The sequence below is a fragment of the Nuphar pumila genome, chromosome 12 (assembly GCF_984573655.1).
Source record: "Nuphar pumila chromosome 12, dmNupPumi1.hap1.1, whole genome shotgun sequence".
NCBI lineage: Eukaryota > Viridiplantae > Streptophyta > Magnoliopsida > Nymphaeales > Nymphaeaceae > Nuphar > Nuphar pumila.
The window spans coordinates 38,439,801-38,453,168 of record NC_143260.1 but is presented as its reverse complement, the minus strand read 5'-3'; the positions used below and the strand labels follow the sequence as shown (position 1 = coordinate 38,453,168).

General features: G+C 37.4%; 1 protein-coding gene across 1 annotated transcript in view; it reads left to right on the top strand.

The window, feature by feature from the left end:
- The first annotated feature begins 2,087 nt into the window (after positions 1–2,087).
- Positions 2,088–13,368, top strand: part of LOC149820763 (protein pleiotropic regulatory locus 1-like) — a 36,400-nt gene continuing 25,119 nt past the window's right edge. The window contains exons 1-6 of the mRNA XM_089983364.1: positions 2,088–2,297; positions 9,023–9,047; positions 10,378–10,492; positions 11,185–11,257; positions 11,377–11,445; positions 13,024–13,108. Of these exons, the coding sequence (XP_089839490.1) occupies positions 2,152–2,297; positions 9,023–9,047; positions 10,378–10,492; positions 11,185–11,257; positions 11,377–11,445; positions 13,024–13,108 (513 nt within the window). The 5' untranslated portion in view covers positions 2,088–2,151. The remainder of the gene's footprint in view (positions 2,298–9,022; positions 9,048–10,377; positions 10,493–11,184; positions 11,258–11,376; positions 11,446–13,023; positions 13,109–13,368) is intronic.

Below are 13,368 nucleotides of genomic sequence, written 5' to 3'. Positions count from 1 at the left end.
CTTCGAAATTAAGTATTCAAACCCATTATGCTAAAATTAGTTTTTCTCTCAAACCATTGTCGAACTGACAAGGATCCAACCCAATTAGGGCCGTAAATGGATTGGATGTGGTCAAATATCCAATCCAAGTACGGCAAGTTATATTCGAATTTGGATCCTTTAAGTAAGATTCAAATGTGCAATCGGATTGGATTCGGGTCTGTTCAATCATATTACTTTAGGATTTGGTTGGGTTCGGATCAATATTTTAAGTCTGATCTGAAATTGTGTCAGAAACCAATCCGGTTGCATTTTTGCATGTAAATAGCTTGTTTTCCTTTCATTTATCCTGGATACATTATTATCACTCCCATTTTGGATTCGGATTCAACTATTTTAATCTCAAATTTGGAATTCGATATTAAAGGACTTAAATGGTTAGACTTTTGATCCATATTTGATTTTTACCAAGATAACACAACTTCGCAATTAAATTAAATCAAGCCCGATGTAGTTTCAGGTTGACAGATGAGTTAGGTTTGAAATGGATCTTAATTAATCAATTGGGTCAGTCCAAATCTTATATATTTTTTCCTTAATTACTTACCACGTAATTAGGTAACTCTCTATATTTTTCGTTTTTCCAAATAGCGCGATACCAATTTTACCAAAATATAGCATTTAATAATTTAAAGATATTAAAAAAATGGGTATCCATTCTTTTATTAGTAAGTTGTCAAACAGTCCAAGTGTACAAGAAAATCATTAACATATGGTCATTGAATTTGGTTTAGATAATTATTTTTTCATATGTTTTTTTTTAAATAAGCATATTATTTTAAGCGTATATCTAATTTTTTGTCTTCACTGGTTTATATTTTTTATTATGATCAAAATTTTAATTTAAACCTCATTTATATGGAGCATGGATCGCAGCCATATGGATTCTGGCATCAATGGGTCCGGTACTCGACCCATCAGGATATATCCGAACCTGCCCAAATAACAAAATGTCGAGACTTGGGTTTAGGTTTTGTGGTGTCACTAAAATGAAATTCTAAACTGGGATCCATATAATTTCAAAAGTTTACCTTTACTTAAAATACAAAAAACACAATTCCCAACAAAAAAGCCAGGTCGGGTCAGGTACCCAAAAAAATCCAAACACAAACCCAGTTCCACGCATAGTGACAAACGTTTTGATCGGCAATTTCTCGTTTTTCAAAAACTTGCGAGAAATTGAAAAAAATCCATAAATCTCGCATTTTTGGCAAAATCTTGGCAATAAAAAAATTAATTAAAAAATATAAAAAATATTTTTTATAAGAAAATATTAATAAACAATATTTAAAAATAAAATACATGATTTTTTTCGTGATAAATAGCTGTTTAAAACATAAATATCACGTTTAAATCACGGTATTTATGTTTTTTCAGGCAATTTCTCACGATATTATCGCGAGATTTTCATAAATCTCGCGATATTTGTCACACTGGTTCCACATATTACTTGGGTCGGGTTTGGGTTGATCCAAGTAATTATTTAGGTCGATACTTTTTATGCCCACACTTGAAATTCGGCTTCCAGTCGGGTTAGGTACCCAGTACGCACCAACCCTCACCTGGGGGTTTTCCTCGCTTCGGCAAAGGTTATTCGTCCTAGAAAAAAAAACAAATTTAAGAATTTGAATAGCGTTTCAATAGTAAATAGATTTTACATATTAAAATACCAAATTAATTCTTAATCAATTTTCTACAGGGGCTCGGCTCATCGAATAGGGGCAACTTGTGAATGTCACCCAGTTGATGGGACGTCACGAGTTCGAACCCCACGAGAGGCGAACCCTTGCCACAAAGTTGGCGCACTCTCAGGTGGGTAGGACCAACCGGTGGGACATGAGTTTTTTTTTTATCTTCGACTATCCTTAAAAAAATACATTCTTAATAAATTAAACAACATAAAAGTTTCGTGTTCGTGCCCTAGGGAAAATTTGAAAACTTGCTACCCGGACTCGTACGCAGTTGTAATTCGTATCCGTGTCCTTGTGACACACCTTTAAACCCACCCTCGACCCGGCAACTTACAATCTTAGGTCGGTCCAGAGAGAGAGAGAGAGAGCTCTTTCTCAATCGAGGGGAAGCAAAGCAGAAGAGGGAGAAAGAAGGAAGGAGATGCCGGGAGCGACGATGGCGGCATCGTCTTCGATGGAGGCAGTGGAGCCGCAGTCCCTGAAGAAGCTCAGCCTCAAATCCCTCAAACGCTCCCTCGACCTCTTCTCCTCCCTCCGCTCCCAACCCATCCCCCCAGACCCCAAAAGGTAATATATATACATATGCCCTACTACTACTACTACCATCCCTTTTCTTTTTCATTTCTTCACAAACCCTACTTCTCGATTCCTCGCTTGTTCAGTCCGTCGAATCGAAAAAACAATCGATCCCCATTGTGTTTTGAATTGGGGTTATCGCTGTCTTCTATCTAAAACGAGCTCCCCTAACCCAATTACGCCTTCTCAGCTTAAAAGAAGGAAATATTGCTTGCCATGTACATTTACATTTATCCTTTGATCCTTATCCTGCCATTGCTGCAGTATTCAATTAAATTACTATAATCAAGGAAATGGAGATCAGCCGATATCAAGGATTAAGATCAAGGAAAGAACATAAGCTGATCTTGTTGTATTCCGTTACTATAATAAAGAAAATGAGATCAGCTGATATAAAGGTCATACAGTATCAAGGGCATAGTGTTACTCACGTCAAGGAGAGAGGATCGGCTCTAATAAAGAAAAATAGACTAGCACTTTTGTTCAAGATAATTTTGTAACATTATATATCTATCTATCTCTTACTTTTTTTTTTTCAATTAAGAGAATAAAAATTAATCTCTCGTATTCTCGATTCATTTCGATATAATGGATAGCGAAAATGAAAGCGCATCAAGCTAAAATTCGGAAGAAATAGAGAGCCTATTTTTCCTCCATCACTCATACAACCGTGGCACGTCGTTATTAGGGATGGCAGTGGGGCGGGGCGGGGGACAAGGTTTCCACCCCCGCCCCGCCTTAAAATTTTATCCTCCACCCCCGCCCCGCCTCCGCGGCGGGGATGGATTTTATCCTCCACCCCCGCCTCCATCCCCGTTTCATACCCTTCATCCCCGGTCCAAACGGGGATGAGGCGGGGCGGGGATATTGCGGGGAAAAGTGGTCGGGGCGGGGTTGGGGCGGGGATTAGGCGGGGATTAAGGCGGGGATCGTGGCGGGGACGGGGCGGGGCGGGGAAAAGTGCACGTCCACCCCCGCCCCGCCTCCGCGGCGGGGATGGATTTTATCCTCCACCCCCGCCTCCATCCCCGTTTCATACCCTTCATCCCCGGTCCAAACGGGGCGAGGCGGGGCGGGGCCCCGCTTTCCCCCGGTCCACTGCCATCCCTAGTCGTTATTGTCGCAATCATTAACTCTTGACAACTATACTAAATAGTGTCGTGCTATGACTATGATACTCTCTACAAAAAATAAGTTTGGATTCGTAGATGAGTTCATTAAAAAACCGATCTCTCCTATCAAATCTGTTGCAGGATGGGAACGTTGCAACAACATGATCCTATCATGGCTTTTCAAGTCATTGAATCCATATTTATTCTCAAGCATCATCTACGATGAAACCGTTATTGAAGTATAGGCCGAACTCCGTGATCGATTCTCTTAATCGAATGCTCTGCACATATATCAGATCCAGACTATACAAAAATGAAGGGCCTATGGGATGAGTTGTCTATATACATGACTAGTCTGTCGTGTACATGCAGAGCGATGAAGGTTGTTCATAAGCAGCAAAACTTGGAACGACTAATGCAATTTTTAATGAAGATTAAATAAAAGTTATAGTGGCATAAGACGCCAACTGCTCTTATTGATACCATTGTCAAATATATCCAAAGCATTCACACTGCTAGTGCAGGAAGAAAGACAACTTAATCTTAGGGTCACGACTAACTAAGAACCAATGACAACAATCATAAATGGATCCAATACTCATATCAACATGGATCCAAGCAGAAATCGATAAAATCGCATTCGTCCAAAATAGGATCACTGCGAAAAGCTCGATCATGTAAAGGCCAAATGTTTTTATCTTCATGACTTCCCAAATCGATCTGGTACACCCTCTAATGTCTGTCAATGGAGTCAAGCTAGCGCTAACTTTGTGTCTTTTGTGAAGGCAACAAGTATTGTCCCGTCCAAATCTCCCAACGACTTACCCAAGAACAACTTAACCAAATAGTCGCTGCAAAAATTTTAGGTAATTCTAAACCAGCACCTACGGTCAATCTAATAGGTTATCTTGATACTCCTTTTGTCGGTTTCATATCGTCCGAAAATTGGATCATAGACACAGGTGCGACAGACCATATTACAAATTCTTTGTCACACCAGATGCTTCCAACACCCACCATTTTTCTCCTTATTGGATTTCCAAACAGATCCTCTACACATGCGACTCACATGGGTAGTGTCCAATTGGCGCCAAACATTATTCTTTCGAGTGTTCGTTTTGTTCTAGAATTTAGATTCAATCTTATTAATGTGAGTAAATTAATTCAAGATCTGAAATGTGACATTTTCTTTTATAATGATTATTGTATTTTTCAGGACCATCTCTCTCGAAGAAAATTGGGGTAGGTAAGCGACATGGTGGACTCTATGCGTTTGATATGGGTGACAACCTTTCATTGATTAGTTCATCTTTTGATTCTAATATCCGACACTTGATGATTGGACATCTTTCAAATTTTAGATTACAAATTCTCATAAATTGTAATAAATTATGTTGTGTTCTTCACAATCATTGTGATATTTGTCATATGGCCAAGCAAACTCACATTCCTTTTCCTAGCGGATCGATTTCTTTGTCAAAATATTTTCAATTAATCTATTGTGATATGTAGGGTAGATATCAAACCACCTCATTATCCGGATCACAATCCTTCTTGACCATGGTAGACGACTACACTAGAACTACATGGGTTTATCTCATGCGGCATAAATGAGAAACCATTGTTCAGATCAATTTTTTTTCTTGCTAGTTGAAAATCAATTCAATAGCAAAATTTTAAGTCTCAGATCTGACAATAGAACTGAATTTTTCTCACACACCTCTTCATACAGGTTTCTGTGAAGAAAGGTATTGTTGATATCTATTTGATATAGATGTCAATTCTTTATTGTTGCAATAGCTATCAACCATCGTATGTTCACCAACTTAGCAACTAGGGCAAATGTCTCATTATAATCTAGCCTTTCAATCCGAGTGTAGCCCTTTGCCATTAGGCAAACTTTATACTTCTCAATGGATCCATCAGAGTGATGTTTAAGTTTGTACACCCATTTATAACCAACAAGGTGTTTGTCTACAAGTAGATCTATAATCGACCAAGTATGGTTCTCTTCCAACGCCCTAATCTCTGAAGTCATAGCATCACGCCAACATTGAAACTTCATGACATGAGAAAAGGTTTTGGATTCTGAATGTTAAGAAATGACACTTAGAAAAAAAAATGTTGTTTTAAAAAATGATCATAGCATATGACTTGGGATAACTCATGATCTGTATTGCGAACTGTCTCTCTCGTTTCAATTGATTGTAGTATGGGGGCAACCGTGTAACAGTTATAGTCTTTGAGATGTGGTGATGGTTGACAGATTCTTTCGAATCTTCGGATATGGACTTGAGTAGGTTTAGGGGTTCCATGATTGAGAGGTTCAAGATTTGGATCATGGTGACCAGGATTATAAATCTTATTTTCTTGAACACCAATGGGTTCTTGAATCATATAAGGTTGAGGCTCGAATATAGATATGGGTAGGATGCGACCTTCTTCTTTATCCGGAATGTTAGGATCTTAAAATGGAAATACATTTACATAAAACTTTACATCCCGACTAACAAAGATTTTTTTTCAAAATCATACGCATGATAGCTTATGAAAATTTCTCTACATGCTCGATTATCAAATTTATGAGAATAATGTATATTGTGAGTATAACACATACATCCAAAAACACGAAAGTGATCATAAACAGGGTTCTTCCCATAAAGTAACTCGTATGGCGTCTTGACCATTAAAGGTTTGGAAGGAATACGATTAATGATATATGCAGCTATAAGAACACATTCTCCCCAAAACTTAATGGGTAAAGAGGCTTGAAATCTCAAAGCTCTCGCAACATTGAGTAAATCTTTATGTTTGTGTCGACCACTCTGTTTTGTCGAGGGGTCGCAATGCAACTATGTTGGTGTTCAACCCCCTTTTCCTTTAAAAAAATTTGCATGTCATTTGAGAAGAATTCAGTTCTATTGTCAGATCTGAGACTTAAAATTTTGCTATTGAATTGATTTTCAACTAGCAATTTTTTTTTTTGATCTGAACAATGGTTTCCCATTTATGCCGCATGAGATAAACACATGTAGTTCTAGTGTAGTCGTTTACTATGGTCATGAAGGATTATGATCCGGATAATGAGGTGGTTTGATATCTGCCCCACATATCACAATAGATTAATTGAAAATGTTTTGACGAAGAAATCAACCCGTTAGGAAAAGGAATGCGAGTTTGCTTGGCTATATGACAAATATCACAATGATTATGAGGAATACAACATAATTTATTACAATTTATGAGAGTTTGTAATCTAGAATTTGAAAGATGTCCAAGCCTCAAGTGCCGGATACTAGAATCAAAATATGAACTAATAAAAAAAAAGGTTGTCACCCATATCAAAAGCATAGAGTCCACCATGTCGCTTACCTATCCCAATTTTCTTCGAGAGAGATTGTCCTGAAAAATACAATGATCATTATAAACGAAAACGTCACATTTTAGATCTTGAATTAATTTACTCACATAAATAAGATTGAATCTGAACTCTAGAACAAAACGAACACTCGAAAGGAGAATGTTTGACGCCAATTGGACACTACCCATGTGAGTCGCATGTGTAAAGGATCTGTTTGGTAATCCAACAAAGAAAAAAACGGTGGGTGTTGGAAGCATCAGGTTTGACAAAGAATTTGTAATGTGGTTTGTCGCACCCATGTCTATGATCCAATTTTTGGATGACATGAAACCTGTAAAAGGAGTATCAAGATTACTTGTTAGATTGATCGTAGGTGCTGGTTTAGAATTACCTAAAATTTTTGCAGCGAAGTTGTTCTTGAATAAGTCATTGGGAGATTTGGACGGGACAAGACTTGTTGCCTTCACAAAAGACATAAAATTAGCGCTAGCTTGACTCCATTGACAGGCATTAGAGGGTGTACCAGATCGATTTGGGAAGTCATGGAGATAAAAACATTTGGCCTTTACATGATCGAGCTTTTCGCAATGATCCTATTTTGGACGAATGCGATTTTATCGATTTCTGCTTAGATCCATGTTGATATGAGTATTTGATCCATTTATGATTGTTGCCATTGGTTCTTAGTTAGTCGTGACCCTAAGATTAAGTTGTCTTTCTTCCTGCACTAGCAGTGCGAATGCTTTAGATATATTTGACAATGGTGTCATCAAGAGCAGTTGGTGCCTTATGCCACTATAACTTTCATTTAATCTTCATTAAAAATTGCATTAGTCGTTCCAAGTTTTGTTGCTCATGAACAACCTTCATCGCTCTGCATGTACACGGGAGACTAGTCATGTATATAGACAACTCATCCCATAGGCCCTTCATTTTTGTATAGTAAGCTGCCACAAAAGTCTGTATTTGCTTGAGGTTTATTATCTCTTGTTGGATCTGATATATGCGCGTGTCATTCGATTGAGAGAATCGATCATGGAGTTTGACCCATACTTCAACAACGGTTTCAGCGTAGATGACGCTTGAGGACAAATCTTGATGCAATGAGTTAAGGAGCCATGATAGGATCATGTTGCAGCGTTTTCAGGCATCAACAGATTTGATGTGAGAGATTGGTTTTTTGATGGACCCATCTACGAATCCAAACTTATTTTTTGCAGAAAATGCCATAGTCATAGCACGTCACCATTTGGTATAGTTGTCACCAGTTAATGACTACGATACTAGCGACATACCAGGGTTGTCTGAGTGATGGAGGAAAAATGGGTTCTCTGTTTCTTTAGAATTTTGGCTTGATGTGCTTTCATTTTCGCTATCCATCATATCGGGATGTCACCTGAGTGCTTTGATAGCATGAAAGAAGAGTTGAATCGAGAATATGAGAGATTTGTTTTTATTCTCTCTTAATAAAAAAAAGTAGGAGACTATATATATATATATATATAATGTTACAAAATTATCTTGAACATAAAAGGAAACGTGTTAGTCAATTTTTCTTGATTATAGCCGATCCTCTTTCCTTGATGTGAGTAACCGTAAGCTTTTGATATCAACTGATCTCATTTTCTTGATTATAGTAACTGTATGCCCTTGATATTAGCTGATCTCATTTCCTTGATTAGTAACCGAATACAACAAGATCAACTTATCTCCTTTCCTTGATCTTAGTCCTTGATATCGGCTGATCTCCATTTCCTTGATTATAGTAATTGAATACAACAAGAATGGCATCCCCATTGTGTTTTGAATTGGGTTTACCGCTGTCTGCTATCGAAAACGAGCTCCGCGAACCCAATTACGCCCTCTCAGCAGAATTACAGCAGCGGTTGCTGTTGAGGTGCTCATTTTCAAGCCCGCTCGCTCGCCATGCAAACCGGCCGAAGTAGGGTATTGCAGTATGCCAGTTCTCTGAAACAGGGCAAGCACGGGTTTTAATGTATATGCAATGAGTGTTTGTTCCTCGTTTTCTTCTTCTTCGTCTTGTTTTTCTTCTTTGGAGTATAGAACCGTCTGTTTAAGGACTTCACAGGACGAGTCCTCAGTTCCGTGAAACAGTATTTTGATTCCGCGAAGAGAATAAGTTTTGAAACTTTAACTGTTTGAAGTTTTCTTGACTTAATAGTGATTATGTGAATTCCTCTCTGTTTCTAACTACCCTGATGAAAATTGTGGTGATTTTGCAGCAAGCAGATTCGGATCGACTACAAGGTATTGTTCTCTTTCTTCTACCTTGGTTTTTTTTATTCATCTTTTGTGACAGGTTTCCTATTTGCATTTGCGCTTTAGTGAAGAAATTTCTATTGCGGCGTGTCTAGAAAGGATCTTGGATGCTATTGTGCTTCAAATATGGAACTTGTTAGTGATTATTTAGTAAATGAAAAGGGGCAGCGTAGATGACCTTGGTTTCATCAATCCGAACGAGAGACTTAAAGCTTTGTCTTTGACCGAGTTAGTTGGCTTTAGAATATTGGAAGGAATCATGTGCCTTTCATCCTTAATTTGTTTCTTCAGGTGTTATATCTAGTAGTTACTATACATTAAAAGGACATTCACTTTGGGTTCCCTAGCCATATGGTTAATATGATGTGATAGCTTGATACTCAGGGAGAATTGTATGACACTTTTGGATATAAAACCTGTTCTTTCTTCATTCTTTCCTTTCCCCCCTTCTTGATAGGGAAACTGGGGAATCCACACACACACACAAAACCTGTAGTTGGGGTTGCTACATCTTGTTGCCAATCCTCACTTTATTCTACTTTGACTAATTTTCCCAGTAACTTCTTCCTTACTTGGTTGAGATACATGTAGATACAAATCTGCTTATCTATTGATGGTTCAACTTTTCATATGTAATAATTTCATGATATCTATGTCACATACATTCAAACGTCTAAAATATGGGTATGGGGGTACAAATGTATAAATACAAACAAACAGACAAATAAATAAATATAAAAATAAATAAACAAGCAAAAATGTGTGTGTAACACCACAACAGAATGGATGAAAACGGCTTCTTATGTGCCTTAAAAATGGATGAAAATGATCCCACATCACATGTTATGGGTCAGGTCTGAATCGAGTCAGATCCAAGGTACCAGTATCCATTCCCATGTCATTACTGTGTTGACACAGGTACAACACCCTTCTAGAAGTGCCCATGTTATGTAGCATGATACATAATTGCCATGTTGAGTTGATATATTGACATGATACACCACTTATTTTTTGTAAGAGGCATCACACTGATTAGGCTTCTCTTCTTCCATGGGGATTATTGTCTTCTTTCTGTAGATCCTTGTTATCTCATTTCTATGTCTATATCTTGTAAATACCCAGTTATAAGTTTTATTTAGAAAAGTTACCTTTGTTTAAGCAAATTTCTTTGCTATGGTATATGAGATGGTGTGTGAACTTGACTGGTCATATTTATCTTGTACCTTTTTTAATGGATATTTTATCTTGTTTTGAATATGCATTCCTGAGGTTTTGAATTATGCTAGGCCTTAATTGCATTGTGTACTTGATTCCGAAGTTAGATGCTCTGTATGGGGCTGTGAGGAACTTGCCAACTAAGCCATCTGAAGAGCAGGGGACTATGGTCCCACGGGATCAAGGTGTTCCTACTTCTGAAGTTGTTTCTGTTCCAGGTATTCTGATAATTTTATTAATTTTAGTCTTATTCCTTTAATTTATTCTAATGGTCTCAACTTTCTCTCGCTGATGTTATTCTTGTTCTGTTTTTGTCCAAAATTTGGCAGATAGGCCAGGTGCAATTTTCTGCAATTTTGTGCATGTTACTTTTTGTTCCTGCAACTTGGCGTATAATTAGCATTTTAAGCCATTCCCACCTTTTAATTCTGTTATTACTTTCATATTCATATTGATGACAGGAGCACTATTAGACTTGATGTTTGGGAGCTTATTTGACTTTATGCGACCTCTGAATATATTTGCTATCAAGTAAAACACACTTTTAGTTGGCACATCCTCATTCCACATAGCTGACATGTAGAATTATTTTTCTTAGTGAGTGGGATTATTACTGGGTGAAGGTATATATGATGCAACAATCACATCTGGTGGAGGGTATATCTTATGATTTTTATCCATTTTAATAAGTTAAAAGAAATCAATATTTGCCTCCAAACAACTATTTGTTTCTAAGCATGAATTTCTTTTGCAAATTAAAAAAAATATTCATGGTTTTTGATTTGCCTGCTAGACCTGCCTTTGATATGAGAATATGTCAAACAAAGTCTGTGGCTTGTGGTTTTGCACATTTTCTCTTGAATGGTATGTTAATTGTCCTTGTGGGAGGAGTAATCATTTGTATTTGCAGCTCTGCAGGATGGCGGGGACTCACAAAAAGGACAAAGTGCCATTGTTGTTGCTCCACAACAACAAAAAGGACCGTATGTCTAAGTTTTTTTGTTTCTATCACATGAATTTTGTAATTTTATACGGATTTATGTAATTGGGCTGTTGAAATTGTGTTTCTATAATTGTCTGACTTAGTATCTTATGTTTCCAGAAATGATGTGGGTGTTGGTGGCAAAAGTGCTATTGGAAGTTTAGCACCCATTGCTGGGTCATCTGACAGGTGTTTATTTTGTGTTTCTTTTACTTTACATTTTGATAGTGCATAAATAAACGAAGACTTTGTTTGTCCAGATTGTTTGTAGATTTGATGAATTTTTTGGCCATGTTTGAAATCATTCCTTTGTTGGCATCTCTATCGGTGATTGAAAATCTACCAAGAGTTATTTGCTTTGTGTTAAGTACCAGATAAAAAGGTGATTTAGCATAATCATTAGATGTATATTCTTATGATATTCGTTTTCCTTTCATGGACTAACTTCAGCTTCTAACTCCTATATTACTTGTTTATTCGATGCTTTCTCTTTAGCATATTGGCTATGTCACATGGGTGCGGGTGCAGGTGCTTTCAAAAAACTTGGGTGCGGGGGTGCGGCAAACATATAAAAAATTATATATATATATATATATATATAAAGTCCAAAAGTTGGACATAAATGACTCTGGGTGCGTTGACTGCACCCACGGTCAGGTTGACAGCATCGGGTGCGGATGCAGGTGTGACGCGGGGTGCGGCACCTAGTTGGAGAGTCCCTGTGACATAGCATATTGGGGTTGATTTTGTTTGTAGATTTGTGAGTTTGTAAAAATATGATTGATCCGTAGTGGGGATGCAAAACGATGAGTCATACATTACAATGCCCTTATCTTCTTTTCACTTCCTTGTATTGTGCTTGTTCCATGATCCCTTCTCTTCTCCTCTTTGTTCTGTCATTATTCCAGAGAGACTGTTGACTCTGCAGTGATACACCCACCCGCCCCCCTCCCAACAAAAAAGATCCTTTCTGTTGGTTTTAGAGAGTTTCTTTTTTTAAGTTACACAAGTACCCATTGCATTGTTATTTTGGGAGGATATTTCAGCTAGAAAGTTGTGGCTTCTGAGGAACACTGTGGCAGGCTTACATGTATGACATATGAGCGTACTGCTGTTGATTCACTATATTATGGTCATAGAAACCCACTTTTATAGTTTTCCATCCCTTTGAGATGGTGATGGATGAAAATATTCTGCTCCTTTGGATATTGAAAATATGTTTATCAGGTTGAATCATAGTTGGCAAACTCGTGACTCTGGCTCGGATTGCCCAATCCTTAAGTCGCAAGTCAGCCGGTTGACTCGGTGACTCGGACAAGTCAGGACTCTATTTTATAGTGTAAGCACATGAATAAGACATGGAAATAACTAAACTTCAAGCTAAGTTACAAAAACATATAATTATACATGATTATTAACTTTTTTTATTGAACACTATTAGATTCTTCATAACAAGTGACTTTATATAAGAATTGTGTATTAAAATCATAAAATGAATGATAAAAAAATTATAAACGGCATTAAGATCGGTAACCTAAATCGTTGACCCATTAGGGGTCCGATCCGAGTCGACTCGCCGGGTTTGCCAACTATGGGTTGAATATATTTTGACTGATAGGTGTAGTTGTTTGTTATGACTTAAAATGCTAAGGTTGCCCCAATAAGCATGGAATATCTCACTGATGCTTACTTGTATAATGAGAATTGTGTTTTGAGTTTGTTCCATGTTCATAGAGATTTGCCTACATGATCTGTTCTGTCTTCTAGGTATCAGTCAAGTGCAGCTATTATTGAAAGACTTCCAAGCAGATGGCCTCGTCCTGTGTGGCATCCTCCATGGAAGAACTACCGAGTATGTTCTTGTTGCATATTCTTTCTGTTTATCAATTTGACATCTAAAGTCATGATTAATTTCACCTTCTCTATTATGTTAAAAAATATAGTTTTACATCTAAAATCATGAATGATTTCACCTTCTATTATGTTAAACAATGTAGCTGCCCCAAAGTGTTAAAGGGGCTAGTAAGTGTAATGGAACAATAGTGAAACCAACACAATGGCAACAAAGGGCTTTAATAAACTCACTAAAGGTTAGTCACTAATGGACCAATT